Below are 23,373 nucleotides of genomic sequence, written 5' to 3'. Positions count from 1 at the left end.
GTATTATCATATCTTGGGGACCTTGGCATCAAACAATTTGAAAACCTTTGCTTTATAGGACAGCTTATAGGGGGCCAGAGGATGTGTCAGTACTGTATGTAGACAGAAAGCCACATGATCCTCCAGTGCAGGGTCATTTATTAAACCCTCAGATTACTGGAAACACCATCAATGCCTCTCAGTGTGTCTTTCAGTAGCACAAACCTAAAAAAAAAAAAAAAAAAGAAGAAGATAGAGAATGCTCTATTAAAAGTTCAGAAACCAGATATCAGCAGTTGCATGTCTGAGATGTTCCACAAGAAACTGTGTATGTGTATGTGTGGACGTTTTCCTCCAATTTGCCCCATATTGTATGCTGGGTGCAATAAGAAATCATTATGTTTGGACAGAGGGTGAAGTATTGCATCTGAGTGTTGTTATAAACTCTGTGGTTTTATTCCCCAAACAGGGCTTTATGTTATTCACTTAGTTCTATGCAGTAACTGTGTATTTTAGTGAGTGAGTGAGCAATTAGTCCTAGTGCTCAGCTTTCAGCTCTACACAGTGCTGATGAACTCCCAGAGTGCACTGGGACGAGCCGACAATGGCTCTATTAAGGCTGACAATCAACAGAAAAACGGAGGAATGATCTGCCTCCTTATTAGCATAAAGCTTTAATCGGATTTAGGGCTTTAATCACAAACTGCTACGTAGTCCTGAGCCTAAAAAAATGTTCCTTAATCATAAAATTCAACAGAAAATGTTTAATCAGACTTTTGCCTACTTGTCATGCAGCTGGCTTAATTGATACTTATCTGGTCTTTTGTTATGCAGCTGTTGTAAGAGCTCCTACATGTGTATTTGTTTATTCGTTGTTTGTGTGTTGGTGAGCAGAAGCAGGCGTGCGAGCTGGCTGGTCTGGAGCAGCAAAAGGCATCTCTGCAGATGGAGTTAGAGCAGTGGAGACGAATACGACAGCAAACGTCAATGAACTCCCCTGCCGTAGACCCGGGGCGCCTGCAGGCCCAAGTCAAACAGCTCACTCACCGACTGAAGGTCTCTTACAATTATTTTAATTTCAATAGGTTCAGCTTATGCATTTGATTGATAGACTGTAGATTAAAACAGGAACCTGTGTGGGAAGTTTAGCATCAGTGCATGAGTACAAAATATAAATAGACATTGTTCATGACACAGATTTATGAAATCACTGTTTTTGGAAGTTTTTTCTTTGTAAATGCCTAAACAAAATGGATCTTTTGGGTGTGTATAACTCTTTTGTATTTATTATTTACATTTGCATTTACTTTTTTAGCAGTCACTTTTATCCAACACAATTTATGAGGAACATAAGCAATTCATCACAGGCCAACAATATTTGCATATAATGTCAGGTTTATTAGAAAGCAAAAATTTAAAACAAGGTGTGTGTATATATATATATATATATAAAATAATAAAATGCAATATAATATAAATAAGGAATAACTTATGACGGGTCGTTGAATTATTGACAAATAATGCACACCTTGAGGTAATAATGTGGCCGCGACATGCAGCAGAGTGGCTGTTTCACCTCGGGTGGGTATTATTTTTCAATAATTCAACTGTCTTAAAATATTTAAGAATGTTAAATAATTTTATTATTTATGTATCCTCTGCAATAGTTTCTCAACCATTTTTAGACTATAGTAAGATGAGAAAATTAACCCATTGTTGATATTTTATATAAAAATATGAACTATATTATTAATCAAATATATTGCTAAAATAAAATGTATACTTTTTTACCTTATCCCACCACTTTCTGCTTTAGCTTTGTAAAGTGGAGTAGCATAGGTATGTTTTTGCTAAAGCAATATCTAATTGCATTTCAACACCTCTTCAGTTAAAAGTAATCGTACGTCTGCTATAATATGGTTTAATTCTTCTGTTAAATAGAAGTGTTAACTATAGACAGTGGTGTAATGTAACAAAGTAATAATACTTTGTTACATTACTTAAGTATTTTTTGGGAGTGTCTGTACTTTACTTGAGTTTACTCCACTACATTTCCTAATTAAAATGTATACTTTTACTCCAATACATTTCCCCGAAGCATATTCGTTACTTACTAAGTCAGAAGAACACAGACGGCAGGAAAGCAGGTTTGACGAATCAGTGGTCTGGCGTCTGCAAGTTAGACTCCTATAAAATACCTTTGCTCATGTGCAAACAAGTGAGCGCACAACTGCGGATGATTTCATTTTCCACTCAAATTAAGACTGGGGTGTGCGATAAACAGTATATCCTCTGCAAAAATATGGTAAGTGTTGTTGTAATGATGTAAATGATCTGACATTATCGAGTACATCACAAAATCATAACCAGAGAGTGCATGCACGTGATTTATTAGTCTATTAAAATTCAGGGCATTCTAAATTGTAGATGGCAAAAATGCTTCTGTATACTTTTTATTTTTATATAATTTAATACAGTTAACTTAATCTATATCACAAAAAGAGTGCAGTTTTTCTGCAGATAAGTGACTTACATTTTAGACACAATATTGCCTGTTTTTGCTCAATTTTGAAAACCAAAAAAAAAAAAAGATTACAGCACTGTTTTGCCTCTGAGCAATAGACGGTGTTTACTTATTGAATGAATCAACTTTTTGAACGAATCGGTTGAATGAATGATTTAAGTGATTCACTCATTAACTGAGTTAAATACTTTGTTCTTAAGTTAATCAACCATTTGAACGAATCTGTTAAGGCTCAATGACTCACTCATTAACAGTCACTTGCTGCCACCTACTGGCGGTTTTAATTTCACATTTCGGCTATTTTTTTTCATGTTTTAAAAATCATTTCAAATATCAGTATTCAACATTTTATGTTAAAAACAAAACATTTATCCATCTGTAACTGCAGGTTAAATGCATCCATGTCCCCTCTGAGATGCTTTAAACTGTGTAAATATATCTAAATGCTATTTCAAATGCAATGTCTCTTATGTTGGAATGAAAGACAATAAGTACTGGATGCTTCTTATTCTTACCCAAAAATACGAAATAGAAGAAAGTTAAAACTGAACACAATCTTGCTACTCAAGCTGTGTATGAACATTTGTACAGACCAAAAGTTTTATATATATATATATATATATATATATATATATATATATATATATGCTGCTTTTCCATTTTGCATTTACTTGAACTTTTACTTTCAGTACTTAAGTATGTTTAATAAATATTTTTTGTACTTAAGTACAATAAATATCACATTCTTTAAAGGGGTCATGAAATGAGAAACAAAATTTGCCTTGATCTTTTGGAATATAAGAGGTCTTTGTACCATTAAAACGTCCTGCAAGTTTCATAGCTTAAGACGTCCTCCCCATTATAAACGAGCCATTTATTTAATCAAGCTCTAAAAACAGCTCGTTCTGGATCCATGGTAAGAAGTGATGTCACGGTGCGAAGTGACGTTCCAACCATTTGCATATGACCGCCTCCAGCACAAGACAACTACGCTCATTTCGTATCGTTGTCGCGCCGCGCGCCTCACAAGTTTTCAGTCGACAGACAGCGAGTGGGTCTGTGTACAGGAAAATTACAATGCCACGCAGTATGGCGTTATTTCCCTGTCAAATGTCGAGAGCGCATTATTGTAGCGCGAAAGTACATTAATATAATGTGCGAGCGCGAATCTCTCTGCTCGCGCGCGCGCGAACTGGGCGCGCGCTCTCAGATACACGTTGCTCTTGTAAGAATTTTCTCTGGGCTCGCTCAGAGAGTATGCCTGCACTTTAACCCCTGTTCAGTGCAATCGCGAATCTCTCCTCTTCGCTTAAAGTAAGTGTGTATGTGCTTAGACTGTATCCCGTGCGTTCGCGCATGGCCAAGTACTCTTCTCTTCGAATTCTTTCTCTTTGCTCTTGGCATAAACGCTGTCAAAACGGCAACAACCAATCAGAAATAGGCTTCAATGACTGACCAATGAAAACGCGACATCGTACATGGAATCACCCGCTACTAAACAGTTACGCTCAATCCGCAAATGTTCTGGCTGGGGGTGTTAATAATTGATCCATAGGCACTGTCGTTAGCCAATCATAACAGTGGGCGTTAACACTGAACTCTTAAGGGGAAACAACCCAAAAACAGACTGTTTGAATCAAAGGATGAGAAACAGGGTGGGAAAATGTTATAATTCACTACATTTCAAAAGTTTTTTTTTTTTTAAAAAAAACTATAGTAATACTATAATTGCACCTAGGGGACCATAATAATAAAATAAAAAAAACCATGTCATGACCCCTTTAAGACTTTTACTCAAGTCATATTCTAAACAGTGACTTAAACTTTTACCAAAGTCATTTTCTGGTAAGGTATCTGTACTTTTACTTGAGTATGGCTTTCAGGTACTTTATACACCACTATAGATAGATAGATAGAAAGATAGGTTATATTATATTATATTATATTATATTATATTATATTATATTATATTATATTATATTATATTATATTATATTATATTATATTATTTATACACTCTATTTATTAATAAATGAAGACATGCATGGATTTGATGGCCAGAACATACAAACAAAAAAGCTGAAACTTGTAACAAAGTTCAAACATGCATTGAAATGTTAGGCTTGACTTTCTCCATTTGAACTATGTTTTTTCTCTTTTTTCTTCTTTTCTCCCTATAAATGAGTTTTTGGTCTATAATATCAGCAAATTGAAATATGGGGTCTGGCACTGCTCTTTATATTTTTGTGTTGGTCTCAATGGTAGTGTCATGTTCAAGAGACAGGAGAGTGTGTGTGGGTGTATGTTATATGCAGTCAGGATGTGTGCTACATAAACGAGTCCTCCATTCCTTTCAACTAAAGACAAGGTGCACATACAAATATCCATCATTCACATGATCACAGGCATCCCACCAACTCAACCTGTCGTCAGAGTTTTCAGTGTGCCTCTTACCTTGACACACATTCACAGAGGTTGAACAAATCTGCCACTAAATAGATCAAAACCCAGCATAATAAATAATGCTATATATGATAAATATACAGTGCTACAATACATGATATAAGATTTGGTGACAAATAAGGATGTTTGAGAAGATGAAAAGGAGAAATTAAATTGCAGTTGTCATTGTATTTCTGTTCTTTTCTATTTTTAAAAATGTTTAAACAATTTTATACAAAATTTGTATCAATGGCTCTAAACAAATGAAACAGAGTCTAACCATTAAGTAAATTCATTTTTTTCTTGCTTTAATATATGACTGTGTGCATGTCATAATCATTTAATTAAAAAAATACAGTTATTTTATTTTAGCTTATTTTTTTTAAATTTTTTTTTTGTTTGCAAATTATGAATTACAAATTTTCATGTTACTACATTTGACCAACCTTGCCTTTTCATAAAAAGGTGAGCATATCTAATATCTATATATAATCTAATCTAATATAGGTTCTACAGCAGGTCCTCTCTGTGATTTATTATTAGATCTCTGAAATTGTTATTTCCTGTTTATTATTTCCTTTATGGTTCTCTTGTCATGATAACAAATAGATTTCCTGCTTTTTGCTGACTTTGATTTGGCTTTGAACTTTTTTTCTCCAAAGATTTACTATTTCATTAATGTATTCCTTTTTAAGAAATAATAATAAAATATATATCAAACTACTGTACATAATTTAACTTTTTTTAAATATTAATGAAACATTTTACTTTATTACAATATCCTTTCTGTTACATCACCTAAACATTTATTTACTTAAAGCCTTACAAAAATGCACATATAACTGTACATATTTTTTTAATTACCTCATAGATTTGAATAGAAAAATTAATGTCACATCATTGACCATATGCCCATACACAGGACATATGTAGATGTGTATATTTCTGTGAAACAGCATCCTCATTAAGCATCCCGATGGCTCAGTATTCATAAATGAGTCCTGCACGATGGGATATCAGATGATAGGATAAATGTGTGACTCTTTCTCTCCACAGAATGCCAGTAGTGAGATGAGCAAACACACTGCTGCTAACAAGAGCCTGAGGGCTCAGTTAGATGAAAGAGATCAGACACTGAAGGAACTGCACGAGAGGTAAATGCTCTCTATCCCCTCTCTTTCTTTCTTAGTCTTGAGGTATTCTCACTTCTTCACCCTCTATTTCTCTTTCTCGTGCTCTGGGTCACATTTGCAGTGTCTGATTCCACCATGTGGCAGACTTCAACACCATTCGTAGATTTTAAAAACCATGAAACTGGCTGTGTATAGAGATACACATACTAGCAGACAGAAAGAGACAGTGACAGGAGCTGTAATTTCCTTCCCATGTAGTTATGCACTATCGTCATAAGATGTCTTGCCCTGGGCACCAAGTCTGACAGTCTGTTGTGTTAACTGGTTGCCTTCTCCCTGTCCTTTTTACTTCCTTCCTTTCTTTCTTTCCGCGTCACTCATTTCGAGCCATCTCAGTGGGATAAAAAATGGCTGTTATTATAAATAAAACATTTAGTGAGGTTTTGCTTTGCTTTTTTTTTATTTTTTTATTTTTTTTTGCAATTTCTCCCCTCAAGACAAAAATTTATCTTGTTTTAAGTACGTTCACATCCCTACAGGAAAACAAAGATATGGATTGCGCATGTTTTTTTTTTTTTTTTTTTTTTTTTTTTTTTTCAATATGCACTTCCTTAGAAGTGTGTGAATGTCGCATTGTGTGTCCGCAGACACGTAAAACTCCGGGGTTTCACGCCAGTCTGTGACAACATGTTAAATCACAGATGAGGAGTCCCTGTGAGCAGAAGCCGCCTTACGCCACGCAGCTTGTTTAAATGAAATACATGTCTAGACGCTGTAAAAAATACATCTGCTGCACTGCCTTCAAAAAAAAGTGAATTTCAAAGCATGCTGCCATGTCCTGAGTCAATATCCGGCACAGAGGTCTCTGCCTTATTCATAAAGGCCTGCCTTTCATGTGCCGCCTGTTGTCTTTCTATACCATGAATGTATTCATCTCCTTTGTTTTCTACTGCAAACTGTGCATCCATGATCTATGAAAGCACTTACAACTGTATTAGCATCCAAAATGCATTCTGAATTAGCAATCTAGCACCTCAACACCAAAGAGACAAAGCGGCGAGTGCGAAGGAAAGCGTTCAAGCGATTTAGTGAGCCAGGCATCCATAGAGGAGCTGTTTTGAGGCTCACGCCAGTCATCAGTATCACCATCCTGCTATTCTTTTTAGGCGAGCCTACCCCTAAAATAAATGTTATAGATCTAATTGCCATTTGCTCTCTTGAGCATTGGGAAAGATGGAGTGAAGTGGGGGAGGATGAGTGAAGCATGGCTGTAAGTCAACAGGAGAAACGCTTCGTCCACTCTACAGCGGGGTCAATATGGCTTTTCTCATTAATGGCTGTTGGGTAACCTGACTCCGTTTCCCCAGGCCACCCAGTCTTATTTAATTTAATGTCACTCCAATAAGAAGCTCTCACATTTATTCAGTGCATTTGCTTCAGGCACTCTCTCTCTCTCTCTGGAATTTGAGGATATTTATTTAAAAGACCTTTACTCATCATTACAGCAGCTCTGGTCAAGGAGGCAGTCTATAAAACAGCCCTCAAATGTTAACATATTCCAACACTTTTATATGTCAGAGATGTGTAGATGTTTAAAGTATTTAGGAGGAATCTGGTTACAATACTGCTGGCATTTTATTTGTTTACTCTCTGTTTAATTATTCATTTCCATTTGTTAATTTTTAAAGTGAGTGTGTCCACATATAAAAATGTTACGTTCTTGAAAAAAAAAAAAAAAAAAAAAAACACTGAAGTTTATGTGCATATGTTTGTTTACAGGGTTGGTGTTTTAGAGAGGGATGTGATGATGAAAAGGCAGCTAGTGGAGGATCTCAGGTGCAGACTAAAAATTTGCCAGGACTCCGAAAGGAGCCATAGAGCAGTGACTGAAGACTTGGAGAAGAAAGTAGGTCCTGCTCGAACAACAGATACTGTACTAGCCATGGCAACAGCCTTGGAGCAACCTGGAATTAATTATTCTCTCTGCCAGTATTGATTGTGTCACTCATCCAGAGTCTGAACTTCCTAGGCTTCCACATTTCACTGTCTGTTTTAAAATATTGAAGTAATTGAATTTTCGGTCTCAGTGACCCCACTCTTATTTAATAACAATTGCTTTTCTTTTTTAGATGAAATCTCTCACTGATGAGTCAACTAACCGGAAAGCCCTTGTCGACTCTCTAAAGAGAAGATTGACAGTTGCCACTGCAGAAAAAAAACAGCATGAGACAACCAGCCAAAAACTCAAAGAAGAGCTTCAGAAAAAGGTTCAAGAGCATCTATTCATTACTCAGTAATTTTTAATGTTACTTCAGTACTTTTTTATTTATTTTTTTTACTGGTGCTTATCCTGCATTGTATTGTAGGTTTCTTTCTTTCTTTCTTTCTTTCTTTCTTATTATTCACCTAATTACCATCAGTCTCATTTGATGTTTGGCCCCAATGCCATACATTTTTTTTATTTAATCTTCTGCTATTGATCTGTGGGTTCATTGTTATTTTACTAGATATGTATTATATACATCTGTTATCTATTTGTAATGTAATGTCCTAATTCATGAAATGGTTGTTAGAAGCAATTTTAAGTGTGTTTATTTTGGTGGGATTTCTGATTTCTGCTTACACATCCCTAGGAGCAGAGAGTGGCCGTCCTCCAGACGCGCATAAGCGAGCGCGATCAGGCCATGGCTGAGCTGGAGCAGACTGCGTCTAAACAGATGCATGGTTTGGCCGAGCAGAGCTCTCAGGCTCTGGAAACACTGCAGAGAAAACTAACCCTTGCCGAGTCCCAGCTGCAACAGTTCCACACATTCATTGAGGTATCTGAACATTGAGTTTGTCTTTGTTTTCATTTTAGGCAATTTACGCTTGGTGTTAATTTAAGTCTTGATCAATCCAATCAGCTGATACATATTACTGTTTACACCTGGCAGTAATGTGTCTCAAATACTTCTCCTGTGATCACTTGTGATGGAATAAAAAAAGTATCAAAAAGTCCATATTTGTGGCTAAATAGATCATATAGGTCAGAGTATGATGAAGAGGAAAGAAGGGGAAAAAATAAAGAAAATTAATCTTAGGAAAAATTTGATTTTAAAGAATTTGAAAATGCGATTATTTATTTTTCCAAGAGGTTGTGTGTTTCACGATTCTGCAAGTTGATATCAGGCATTCTGAATAATTACGTACTTTGCATATTTTTTTTTACATTATCAGTTCTTTAAAAAACTGCTTGTAACCAGTAAACGTTTTTAAAATGGTGGTTGATTGACAGGTGAGTAGGTGGCTGCTAATGCAGTCAGGACAGACTAGTGTTTACATTGCAAATTCAATGAAGTCATTTGCATTTTTCTTATCTGTTGAATGTGGTTTCAGTGATCAGATCACAACACATTTATTTACCACTCTCCGCTTGCGATCAGATCACCTGAAACAGAATGTGTAAACGGGGTGTTAGATGCAAGGTATGATCAATACGCAGGCCCTAGAGAAAAAAAAATATGGATTTGATTCTAAAATTCCTTTGCAAAGATCTGTCGTCAAAAGCCAGCATATTTTTGTAGCCTGTGGTTTCGTATAGTTAACATAGTTAACCTGTAGCTGATTCCTGCTAGTGTGTTAATGATGGTCCCCGTAGACAGCCCAGCTCTCTGGCCTACATCCCCCTGTCATGGATTGATGAGCTTTGAACATGCCATTCTGTCAGGAAGCTTCAAGGCAGATCTTTTGGGATGATTATAATGCCATTTGGGGATCCTGCGAAAAGCTTTGTTTGAATTATGCAAATGTGTGTGGCCATGAGTAATTGATAGCATGTAGTGTATTATAGTGCAGGTGCAACAGGAATGATTTCATGCATTTAAACTGAAGGAATAGTTCAAATTGCATTAAATGCTTGTTGCAGTAATAATGACATCTTTAAGACAGCGTGCTAGATTAGTATAACATAAAGTCATTAAGACATCTCATTAACACAGCCCTATCCAGCATTTACTTGTGTTGCTGGTAAACATTAACTTTCCCCATTCAAGTGAGAGAGTGAAAAATGCCAAATGTCACAAAAGATTTAAGATAAAGTGTAATTTATTTTCTCAGTAATTTCCTCAGTAGTTTATCTTCTAATACAATCCAGCGTGGTTTAATGCAGGTAAGTCATTTAAAGAGGAATTTTTCTCCTCCGCTCCTCTAATCCTTCTCCTCTGCTAAATTGGCACAGTGGCTACGGTGAATGTGGGTAAGAACCCTTCTCCTCTTGGCCCCCATCACACTATCCTGCAGCTCAGCTGGCTCTCAAGAAGTGGCCAGGGGAGCTGTGCAGAGTATGTGATAAATTCACTTAATCTCTTTCTGGATTTTTCTGCGCGCTGGGCTTAGGTCAATTGAATCTACCCTTTGACTAGTGACAGTGAATATCTATTAAGCTTTAAATAAAGTCATATGCTCTTTTGACAGTTTGTTGATGAGCTGGGCATCCCTCTGGTGAATTTTGAATGTTGCAGGTTTAATAATGTTTATGTAGTGTATGTAAATGTAAAGCAAAAGGGAAGTGAAAGTTCACATTGACCAATTTATCTAAATTTTACAGGAATTTTCGTTGAGCTTATTGCTGCATAATATGCATTGACATGGCATTTTTAAAACATTTTTCAGACTCGAGACGTACAGTATAGTGCGTTTACCCCCGCTCACAGGATTTCAGGAAAAAATAAGTTATATATTATTTATATCTAATTATTAATTGTCTAACTTAATGGCAAGACATTCTTTTATTTTTTTTAAATCTGTTGACTAGACCTCTTGCATAATGAACATATTATTAATTTCTTAATTTAAAATTTATTTAAATATTTTGCAGGATAATAAAAAAAAAAAAAAGATTAACTTAAAGGATGAAATTTCTTATAAGAGAATATAGAAAAATTTAGCCCCAGACTATCTGATTTTTGGACAGCTGTATTTAATATTTGGTCTAAGGCATATAGTAAGAAAATGCCTGAAGAACGTGTTGTCATGTCCAAAAAATGTCAGGACTCTCATGCTTTTGTATGTCTTTTGGCAGAGAAGAATACTGCTTGACCAGAAATTAAGGCAAACCCCCAACAGTTCCACTGTGGAATGAAATGCTGTTTTAGAAATTTGAGAAAATAACATATTAACTAAAACATACCTTGGAATCAGACACAATGAATTTCTATTTTGAAAAAGGTACAACTCTCCCCCAAAAACTAAAATTGTAAGTGGACACAGAAAACCCATGTATATGGGCATGGGTTTTAATTTCCCAGCTGTTGTCTATGCTATCATCATTTTCTTTTCTTTTTTTGTTTAGGTATATCTTATTATTATTATTATTAATTATTATTATTATCATTATAGTTTTATTATGTTATTTTTGTCTTGTATTATTTGTTCTGGGTGTACAATGGATAAAAGAAAATTGTAAAAGCACATTTTGTGCAATGTACATTTTTAGTTCTTCCTGAATTTTTTTTTTTTGGTTTTTTTTTTTGAAAAAACAATATGCAATGGAGACGCTTTGTTAAAATATCAGAGAAAAAAGCTAAAATGAACACCCTCATGACTGTATGTCAAGGTCAATGAGTCTCTTAAAATAGTTTTTTTTTTTTTTTCTTGGCAGCAAACTGCACATTTACGCATCATTGCAGTATGTTAAGTCACCTCTGCTTTGTAGTACACCTAATACCCCCCTGCCAGCCACCCCCCAACACACACACACACAAATTAACATAAATGATTGTTTTAGAGTTCACAACTGCTGGAGACATTTGCCGGTTAAATTGCTTTAGTTTTTAATGGCATCGCTGCACATTCGCAGTGTGTGAACAAGAGGACACAAGACTAGCCTTTATGTAATCCAATAGCATCCCCTGAAATATAATGAAGATCCATTTGAAGTATTTATGATGAAGGCTTTATGAAACAAATAACAGTGATGGGGAGATGTGGGAAATGGAGCATGCCCCAAAGAACTGTGCTCTGATCAACCGCGTGTGATTGCTCTCACTTATACTTCTGTGAGTTAACCGGGACCATGCAGGAATCACACACACGCAGACTGTCCATTCCAAGGTCAGGTTTTCACAAGGCTTATGGGGAATGATACAAGAGATTATTGCTACGATCAATAAGCTGAAAATGAAACAAAGGGGAGCTGACTTTATTGACTTTCTCATGTACAGTGGCAGCTTTAACATTTAATTGTCTCTCAGTATTTAGCAACAACTCCCATTTAGCTTGGCCCTCAACGGGCGCAACAAAGAATAAGATCCAACGTTCCCCACCGCCATTTTAAGAGCCTCTCGTCTCCCCATTATTTACACTCTTCTGAGAATGTCTCATATAATATGTGCCATACAAAAAAATCAAATCAAATGTGTGTTTTTTAAGAGCTTGGCATCTCTCTGCAATTCTTTTCCAAATCAACACGAGAGCCTTCAAAATCTTAGTGCGTCAAAAGTCATGGAGCATTCGGCATTCAGCATTCAGGCCGGTCTCCATTCCACAAAATCATCGCTAACATTGAGTTCTTGATCACATCACGTTCATTATAACTTTAGCCACTCTAGATTGTACTATAACTGAAAATGTGTTTACGCTTATGTATTTTTTCTTTTTTATTTTCTTTTTTATATTGATAAGCACTGGCTAATCAATTGGCACAGGATGTGCAGGATATTAAAGCCCGTTTGATGAGGAAGAAAAAGAGTGAAAGAGAAGGAAACAGAATGTCTAAATGCTCACTAGTGAAAGCAGCGTCTATCCTCAACATGACAGAAACAGACCTGGTGAACATGCTGGACACAGATGAAGTAAGTATTGTGGGAAACAAAACTTACTGTATAGCTACAGAATAACATGGGAATTGCAAATGGAAAAATAAATGAGACTCAGTTCTCAAACAAACACTCAAGTTGTATTATCATTATTATTATTGACAACCAAACATTTGTTTGGCATAATTAGTACGTGTGAATATTCTGATTAGAACTGCCAAAATTGTAAACATTGGTGTTTATTGTGCTTTATTTTTATTTTGTTTATTTTTTATTTATTTTTTTCATAATTTCTATATGTATAAGCTAAACCACTTTTGTCATCAACCAACAACAACATCACACTCACACACACACACAAAAAAGAATTTAAATAATCCCCTCCTTGCCTTTAAAAACAATTCCCGCCAATTTTTGTGATTTGCAGTGTGAGGAGGCGTTTGTGGGTCGTGGGCCAGACACAGATTGGGCTGAACATGTACAACACATCCTTCAGCAGCAGGTTTGATTTAATCGGCAATTCATACTTTTTTTTTTTTTTTTCTCAGTATTCACATTTTTTTCAGTACTCATAATTTTGTTAATGTGGTGCTTTTAGTGTAATTGACCTTTTTCAAATATATCCTGCAGATTTTAAAATGAACATATTAATCTTTTAAGGGCCTTTCATGCCGTGAGAAAGCGAAACAAATCGCAGATGAATGGTCTATTCACTGGTCTGTATTTGTCAGGCTGAACAGAAAGCAAAATAACGGTACAATAGATGGTGCGATGTGTACGCATTTTTCAGCTGAAGAACAGAAGCATGAGAAGCTCAAGACTATAATTTCAACAATAATCAAAAAGCAAATGTAACATGTAATGTTTTGCTAAAGTAAATAATTTCATCATTAAAGGTCAGCAGCAAAAATGTTGGTCCATAAATGATGTCTAAATTTGTATTATTAAAGGTATCATATAGTTATTAAAGATTTGCATAATTTGTTTTTATCTATATAAAAAAATAATAATTTACAATTCTAAAAACAAATTGGCGAGTGAGAAGTATGTTGGAGAAATTTACCTCTGTCCCATTTCTTATATACAATGCAAATATATAAGAATGTATTGTGCAAATAAATGATTAAACCCAGAACTGTAAGCATTAACTACAGTACAAATCATTAATTATTTAAAATTATTTGAATCTTTTCTTAGATTTTATTTATTAAAAAGTTAATTCATGCAAAGTCAACAAATAAAATTGTGGTGAAAGAATGTTGGAGTAATTCAATGTGGGTAAGTGTAAATATGTGCAAAAATACAGACAAAAGAATATTGATGGGGAGTTTGAGTAATATTTTATTCAAACCATTGGCTAATTGTAGGTTATGCGTGTAGTGTAAAGCAAACTGTAAACATTTTATTTAGAGAAATTTTCAAGCTTAGGCTTAACGTGTGGAGTGTGAAGGCTGCTGCTCCATTGTCCAGTTTTTAGTGCATGAGCACCACCAAATGTTCTGATATGTGTATTTGCAGCAACTCCAAAGACATTACGCAGAGCTAAAATCGACACACTCAACAAAGAAAGAAAATGTAGCTCCCGGTGTGAAAGGCTCAATAAGATACCATTGTTTCCAAATTCAAAAATCTTGTTCACGCCAAATATTCATGTTATTCATATTAAGATTGACTGAAATACTGTAGCACGAGTTACTCCAAATTCCAAACTTAAGCTTATTTTCACATGCAGTGATTATTGTTATGAATAAAATTAAATCTCTTAGCAGTTATATCTAGGAGATCATTAAAGTATTTATGATTTCTCCTCCGTGTGTGTGTGTGTGTGTGTTTGGCTGTCAGCCTGAAACGTGCATCTAGTATGATTCACAGGCTCTGACGTGTCACTACATTGCTAGTGGCTTTGACCTTTGACCTCTGTGACCTGTCTATACCCGGTCTGCACATCTCTGCCTCTCGCCGCTGGACACTTTAGAGGACTCTGAAGACTGCCATCAGGCAGCTCAGTCTCTCTCTCACCTTCTTTTTCTCTCTCTCTATCTCTTGCTTCCTCTGCTGGGCTGTGAGACCCCGAAGCAGCTTGTTAGTGGTGGGCCAAGTATTGATCTGGCAGGTCTGTCGATGCAGGGAGATTGAGCCAAGCTCCACTAGAGACTCTCCACCAGCAGGCTGCTATTGACACACTCGCATACATACACATACACACAAACAGAGCAGCGGCCCGCAGGAGACTCTTCACAGGCAAGTTGCTATCGACGTTTTCTCGACTCGGCCGACACAACTGCTTGCTGTATGACAAGGCTGAGACCAGCCTGAGTCCCCAAGGAGGTGCGCTGACACCGACATGGTGACCCGCGCATTAGTTTTTCTTTTCTTTCAACACGCTCATCCTGTTTTTTTCCACCCTCCGTCTTCTAACGCGCTCCACAGGGAGGGTGACTCTTCCTCTGACTAGTGATCAAGCAAGTTTATTGGCAGGTGAGCTTTTTTATGTTCTCTTTTTTGGGGGAAGGATGAAACAGACCACTAGGTCAATGTTGCAATTTGTTTATGTTGTACTTGCATGTTTTGATCACATCCCAAGCTCATTGGAAAAACACGCCTGTGGCGGCATTGCTGCAAATTGATATTACATTGTGGGTTGCACATTTCACGACACTTTTGAAGTGAAATGTCCAGAAAAGGGGCACTAAAATGTTCTTTTTTCTTTGGTTTATGTTGATTCTCGTACACATCAGTTCAGAAAAGAAATCCCTGGTAAGTGACAATAAAAGGTTAACGCCCTATCACATTTGCAAAAAAACATACAGTACTACCCACTCAAAATGCAGGTCTTTGAGACCTTTTATTGGGACAAGTTTCATAGGAGTCCTGACCGAGCGTTCCTCATTGATAGTGTAATGCTGTACCAGGTGAGCTACCGAGCAAGTTTACCATTGTGCGATGCAAATGTAGAAATTTTAGTTTCAGTTTATTTATTGATTTATACACAAGCCCTATGGTAATACCATTTTGAGGTCATAGTATTGTGTACTATAGCATAGTTTTGTGCAAAGAATTGCACAAAAATAAGCATTTATTAATCGATAATCTTCCCGTTATCACAACTTGTGTGAAAATGAATAAAAATTGCTGGTCTTTTAATGGCCTCTTGTGTTCATTTCGTACGTACAGGTCATTTTGGTAATTTGGAGTAAACATGTAGGTAGAGGCATATTTTTCCAATGAGCCTAGGTTGTTTGATCTTTACATGATACTGCAAAACTACTGGTGAATGCGAAGTTCCATGGGCGTTATGTGTCAGTACTACAGCCTTTTTTGTGGAAAATCAGGATTGGTAATATGGGGGTTTGTGTGTATGTGTGTGTGTGTGTGATACCTAAGCGAGGTCTTTTCTCTCGCCTGTCAGTCTCTGTGTATAGCGTGAGCTGTCACTGTCAGCCACTAATGGCGGAACTACTGTGACGACTTCCTATTACTGCTGTGGCCCTGTCAATACCACAGCCATCACTCCAGTGCCACATGTCAAGGTAACAAGCTCATGCATGTCAGAATAATGTTGGGACTCGGTGAGCGCATTTTGAAGAGGTGCCTTTCACTCTCATGTCATTTTATCTGCCTGTCTGAGTCGTGCAGGAAAGGAAATCACACAAAAGCTTACGGGCTGTTGCTTCTGATCTGTTGCCTTTGCCACAGAGTGTTTCCGCTTTGCTAGCCTCAGATAGCATTAATGAACATATCTCTCTCTCTTTGGATATCTCGCTTTTTATTTCCCCTTTACTTGCCACAACGTGCTCCAAGCACCTCTAAACTCATTCCCTTCTCTCTTAATGAGACAACAACACTTCCTCAATTGAGGGTCACAACCTGGGAATAACATCACCAACCTATAAGCATTTAGTCCACAGTGCTCCCTGCGGCTTAACGTGTCAGGCCATGAATAACCCATCCTATGCTGAGTGTCCACCCGCAAACCCTCATCTAGCCCAGGGACCCCCTTCGCCCAGTAGTAGTAGACATTTAATTGCTTGCGTTTATTTGTGGATTCCTAATTATTGACTAGAGGTAAATTATAACACCACAGCCTTTATGAAGAGATGGAAATGACTGTTAGAGCTAATGAACTGAGCCACCCTGCCTCTAGTCATTTATCAACCACATTCATCTCGGCCCGACAGCACGGAGTCATTTCAAAAGTCGTGGCCCCCCTCCATTCTCGTATTGATTCATGACCATCAGAATTTGGATTGTAAAGCTGTAATTCTGGCTGTAATATTTCTGTTCTTTTAGGCTTACACTGAGGACACTTACACTCAGATTTTTCACATTTTTTGACATATATATGGGCTACATGCTGAAGAAATGTGGCACTGTGTAAACTTAATTTAATTGCTGTGGCAATTAAAGCAGTGACTGGAATTGGCAGAGCTGCAGCCCACGGTAATCTTTGTGTCAGCTTCTTTTTTTTATATTGGAGCCAATACTTAACAGCTTATTTCCCTTGTACAAATATTCAAGCCCCCATCATTTAAACTTTTTTTAATTATTATTATTCTTTAATTTGTTCAGCAAAATAATTAAGAAAAAAACATAAACGTGGTGACCTAAAAACACCTCATCTATGACAAGAATATTTTTAATTGCTGAATTGATATTGGGGAGGCATCAGTTGTATTTTAGTATTTATATACTTTTATATTATTTTTAATGCATTGTAGTTTTTCTGTTTTCATTTTTATTAATTTTGTCGTGCTCTTGTAATTTTTGTTTGTTTCTATATTTCTGTGTTGCTTTAATTAAAATTTAATTTCAGTTTTTCATCTAATATTTTACATTGTTGTCTTTGATTTTAATAGTTTTGTTTTAGTTTTTTTGTTTAGTTCTAGATTTAGTAAACAATTACAACACTAGGGGCCAAAAAAAAAAAATTGGGGGTGATTCAGCTGTCTTTATATCATAATGAATTAAAAAGCCTCATTAAAGAATGAAATATTACAAACTACAATATTGAGTAGAAAAGAAAAAGTCACGTTAATGCAGGTTGTACTGTGGGTCGACTTCCCAAAAAAACTGATATGCATGAATGAATAATTAATGATATTTGTAAATAAATACATTTAAAAAATGATTAAACTATAAAATGTATAATTTTTATTTTATGGTTAAACTACATGACATTTTTAGAGTCATTTTCATTTTCAAACCTATTTGAAACCAATAATAAAATACTATACAAAGAGTACATATCTTATAGCTTTTAAACTGGAGATTGTGGAACCTCTTGTTCACTATTGACCGGCACGGCATCATTCTCCTTCCACGTAATGACCGTCACTCCATATGCATTCATCAGTACTAGTGATGTCAAGCACCAGTGAACCTAACATGACAGCATCGTCAACAGACCACTCTGCTCTGAGTGTGATGCTATTGTTTGATCCTCATTCTGCTCCCTCCCCTCCATCAGTTCCTAATGAGAGAGAAAGGGAACAAAGACTTGGGGAGTGCTCCATATTTATTCTACAGTGTATTTAGGTCAGATCTACCAGCTCAGGTTGTATAGACCTGACGATGTAAGAAACAACATTTAAAAAAAGGAGTTTTAATTACAAGTATCTGTAGCCCCAAGTGTCCAATTCCCTTTCATATTGGTCTCCAGTGGTTTGAAAGGGAGAATGGAAAGAGAGGCATTGCAGGGTGGGTAATTACTGGCACAGAAGAATAGATTGGTGCTACGCTTGATTTTCTTACCTGATCTCTTGTTTTCCCACATGTGACACATTCATTATCTTCTAATCAAATGCAGAATTTAGTAGGTCTTGGGTGTTTTGGTTGTTGTTTTAATTTTTTTGTTATTCCCATGTTCAATAATTTTGATTTCAAATGAATTTTGCGAAGATCAAAGATCAGAAAGCTTTATATTCTTCAGTGATCATAGAACGCCATGCTTTTTTTATTTTATTTTTTATCATCCACACTTCATGGTGGCCTAGATGGGGGAGAATTCATCAAGGTGTGTGGAAGTGGCTTCAGAAGAGCTGTTTGCCAACAGATTTTAGCATTTCTTCAGCACAAGAAGCAACAGTGCTTTACAGATATTTGACTCAAACTGCAGCGTCACTTTGCTTAGATTTCCTGAAACATCTCGCTGATTGTATGCAAATCTCCTCCTGGCTTGTGCATAAATTGGCCTCACGAAATCTACTCTTAAGGCTGATAACAAAAGGGGCCTGATCAGTCCATTTAGAGAGAGTATCCGTGGGTGTGTGTGTCTTAGCGGGATGAAGCTCAGAGAGTATTGTGACTGGGCCTGTAGCTTCGCCCCAGGCGCCTTCACACTCTATGAAACCAGCGTCACTTAATTGGACTATAAAACACCTTCATATTGTTGCAGGGGTTTTTTTTCCCCACTTCTCCTCAGGCCAGGCCAGTCGATTCTGAATCAACTCCTGGGCATGTTAATGAAAACGCAGGCCAAAAGAGAGCTTTGTTGAATAGTGAACAGCTCACCAGGGGTGTCCAAAGGGAGGAGATTACCTGCTAAAGCAGCTGTTACATGATAATGACGGAGTCTGCCGTCCCCGCGGGCCTGTTTGAGCGAGCACAGCCAAGATGTGACTTAGGCCTCCCAGGCTAGCGTGGAATCAGATGCTGTAGCATTTCTGCGTTGTGCAATAAAATGGCACATTTTTAAGAGTAATTAAATAATATTGCATTCCTGTGCCATAACCCCTGCAACCATTTCGTCTGTAGTTGAAGTTTAGCACTGCTCAAGCGGGCTTTTGATGAAGTCAGCACGGAGACCGGCTTCTACTCCAGTCTACCTGCCCCAGGGGAAAACCCGGCTCCCTCTTTCCCTAATGAGACACACACTTTTCTCCCTCCGACTTTCTTTCCTCTTCATTTGCGATGCATCTCTCTTGCACTTGCGTTTACACGTCTCTCTTTTCAGCCTGACACACAGGCTACTGCCGGAGTTAAGACCATTTATTTTTCTGTGCGAAGTCGCTCAATGAAGAATATAAAAAATGCATGTTACTGTGTGTCTTTTAGAAAAGTTTAATTCAATATTTATGGATGATGCAGGCCTTTGATCCCCAATGCTAATTACCACAGAGTCCTTGAGAAGGTTTTGGTGGGGGAAGAAGAAAGCGAAGTCAGAGTAAAGGTTAGCGCAGCCTCCGTGCTTGGCTTTAGCGCAGAGCAGACACAGATGCTGCGGATTTAGCATCCCTTCCTCGTTCCTTGCATCGCTAGGAGTGGTGGCAGGCCGTGAGTGGCATGGCAGCAAATCAAACCTCAAAACAATCCCATTTACTGTTTGAGGAAATGTGTTCGGCTGGATTTTCACAAAATAAAAAAGCCTTCGTGACCTGTTCCTTGAATTTGTTCCTTGTCATAATTAATCAGAGTGAAGTCTTGAGTTCCATCACAGGTTCGAGTCGTCATCAAAGCCAAAGACACCCTCGAGAAGCTGTCTGGTGTCAAAAAAAAAGGCAAAGGAAAAAAGCCTCTCTCTTCTTTTTGACAGCTTTTCTTTTCTTTGCCCCTCTCTCTCTCCCTAGATCCCCTCTGCAGGCCTGCTGATGGACGCCATGCTGGTGAAGATGAAGGAGGGCAAAGTGCTGACAGAGGAACTGGCTGCACTTACAGCCGCAGTCAGCAAAAACGCCTGACCGGAGGAAAAAAAAGACAGAGAGGGAGCAAGAGACTGTAATACTTCTGTAAGATGGAGTGTGCCCTGCATGGCAGCGGAAGCCCCTTGTCTACACAGTACTCCACCCGTTTTCTGCTCTTACCCTCTTGTAGTCCTGTGCCTCACACAACAAAATCTTGATACAACTTAAAATGCTTTTTATGAAAGGCCTTTAAAAAACATTGACTGGTTGGTGGATGAAAAGATACAGTACTTGAAAAGCAACATTTTTGTGTTTTATTTGAATTTTACAGATTGCAAAGACTACTTTTTGAAATTGAGTATCAAATGTTGGGGAGAGTACTATTTCTTTATTTGATCTAATATTTTACTTGTATGTAAATGATTGTGCAGTTGATTTTTTTTTTTTTTTACCTGCACATATTTTAAACATATTAGCATGTCGGTGTAAATTCACACCTCTGTTTATTTGGTCACAGCAAACGTCAGTCAAAATCAAGGCTGAAGTTGCATAATCAACATTCTGCAAGAATTTCATATTTAAATAATTAAACAAATTCTGGTCACATCATCCTGCTCGTCTCTTTCTTGTGTGAATTGTATGGTGGTATTAATTTGTTTTTAGCTAATTTGTTTTTGTATGCATCCTTGTCTTTAATTATCAATAATATTGGACAGTTTTAAATAATAAATAAACTTGATGTAGAGGGTGTGTATTATTTAGAAATTCTGTTTTGTGACCGAATTTCTATTTCTCAATAGTAACTAAGGACATTTTATGTTAATGCACTTAATGAAGAGGTTTCTATGAACAAAAATATAGAGCTAAAATTGTGAATGGTGGCTGCATTCATTTGCTTGTATGCAATATGTTCATCACCGTAACTGAGACCAGACCATTTTTCTATATTTTAGTAATTCAGTTCACATTTGAACACTGCATTTTCTGGTTGCATATTTGTAGATGGAGATAAGGTGTTAAATATATACAGTTTTATGGTGGCTTAGAGGTAGTGTCAATACTGTTATACATAAATTATGCATAAATTTCAGTTGCACCAATAACGATGTGTAATTCATATATATATATATATATATATATATATATATATAAATCTTAAGACACATTCTTATGTCGGTTTTGATTCATTAATAATCTGGCAGAATTTGTGTAGTAGGAAACAATCCTTGTATTTTAGATTATATAGATTTTCACTTTCTCCATTGTTATTCACTCTTTTCCCCTTTGCTTACATTAAGAAACCTTGTAAAGCCATCCATTCAAAAATTAACCGTAAGAATTCTACGTTTTATCTAATCAGTTTTATGCTAATGATGTCGTTTGCATTTATCTTTTTGTAATGAAGGATTAGCTCAAGACTGTCCTAAGCATCTCAGGGACCAATTTATCTGCCACCCTGGATCAGGGGGCCCTTGTGGTTAATTACCATTCGTTAATGTAGTTTGGATGCTTTCTTCTTTGAATACTCGAGAGCATGCTATTGTAAATATTTGTCCCATATAAATGTGCTGGTTTCTAGTCACTGTCCTCAAGCATAATGTGTCTAATGACAAACATTAATAACTTACAGCTGGGAAAACTACAGAGAGGACCGGCGTGCACAGGAATAGCTGCGTGCAAATTAGCACAAACTTGATGTCTCCTGCCTTAATGCATACTGCATAGTCAACATGTTTGCGTACCCTCTCCATCCGCCTGCCGCAGCCGCTATTTCTGTGACATTCAAATGCACAGAGCTCCCTGAGGTTTAATTAACATGGCCTTCCTCAGCCACCCACTGAAAATGAAAACATAAAGAAACATTCAACCCCACATCTTAAATCCAAACTTTTTGAAAGAAAGAATGAAATCTTTCCTTCTCAGTCTCATTGCTGTCTTCTTGTGAATGTCTCATTAAGAAATGCACCTTAGGGGACCGACTGATCAGGACTTCTAAATGCTAAGATTTTCCCTTTCCTCCATCCCTTTGTTCCTCTTATCATTTTATCTCTCACACACATTCATTCGCTCATTTTTATTTATTTTTTTTTCTTTCACCCTTAATCTCTCCTTTTCTTCTTTTTGATAGTCTTGGCAGGTTCCTCTGAGAGCAGGGGTTCACCTCCCGCTGTGGGTAGCTGGGTGCCACAGGGGCTGTTGGTAGGGATGATGAGGGGCTGCTGGAGCCTCAACCCGTGAACCTCCCCCCTCCCCTTTTCCAAAATCAATAACAGAGACTACTGAGGTCTCCTGCAGCATTACTGGAACAGGTCCATCACAGGTCATACCCGAATCAGTGCTCAGATGAAATGACTGAGAGGTCAAATTTGACAACTGAGGCTAAACATGTTCACATTAATCTGTTTGAAGTGCATCTGGGTGACAGGAATATACTTATTCCATCAATTAATATGTAAGACAACACATCTTGCTGAGCTTCGTGAACAAAGTAGGAGGTGTAGCTCAACCTAGATCAATAATTTCTTTCTGCTCATGCCAGATATGGAAGTTGCTTGAAATGGCACATCATTGCTGCTTCTCAAATTCCCGTCTTGCTTTGATTTATGTATGCAATTAACTGTACAGAGCTTGTTTTTATTTTGTTCTCCTGTGTCGTGTCTCAACAACTACTTACACTTATCTCAGTGATTAGGACATTTTTTTGAGAGGCTGGTTGTGACACACAAGACTGAAACACAGTGGTCCAGATAAACTGTATTCGCAATCACCGTGGCTCATTGTCACTATGAATTATATGTAAGAATGTTGTTCGTGAACTGTAGGTTAGTGTTCGAAAATATCGCACAAATCAGATGTACAGCCTGATTAATAGGTTTTGTACA

At 37.0% G+C, this 23,373-nt stretch overlaps 1 protein-coding gene across 7 annotated transcripts in view; it reads left to right on the top strand.

Annotated features, from left to right (window-relative positions):
• The window catches only part of cntln (centlein, centrosomal protein), a 129,106-nt gene extending 108,006 nt beyond the window's left edge, over positions 1 to 21,100 (top strand). For 3 of the 7 annotated variants that reach the window (XM_042716307.1, XM_042716306.1, XM_042716305.1), the window contains exons 19-26: positions 874 to 1,035; positions 6,002 to 6,099; positions 7,858 to 7,984; positions 8,208 to 8,345; positions 8,712 to 8,897; positions 12,738 to 12,908; positions 13,300 to 13,374; positions 13,533 to 14,687. In XM_042716307.1, coding sequence (XP_042572241.1) covers positions 874 to 1,035; positions 6,002 to 6,099; positions 7,858 to 7,984; positions 8,208 to 8,345; positions 8,712 to 8,897; positions 12,738 to 12,908; positions 13,300 to 13,374; positions 13,533 to 13,727 — 1,152 coding nt within the window. In that variant the 3' untranslated portion in view covers positions 13,728 to 14,687. The other 4 variants (XR_006153692.1, XR_006153693.1, XM_042716308.1 and 1 more) reach the window with 4 other exon arrangements.
• Positions 21,101 to 23,373: the final 2,273 nt, after the last annotated feature.

Source organism: Cyprinus carpio, chromosome B1 (assembly GCF_018340385.1).
Source record: "Cyprinus carpio isolate SPL01 chromosome B1, ASM1834038v1, whole genome shotgun sequence".
Lineage (NCBI taxonomy): Eukaryota > Metazoa > Chordata > Actinopteri > Cypriniformes > Cyprinidae > Cyprinus > Cyprinus carpio.
This window is presented reverse-complemented; position numbering and strand designations above follow the sequence as displayed.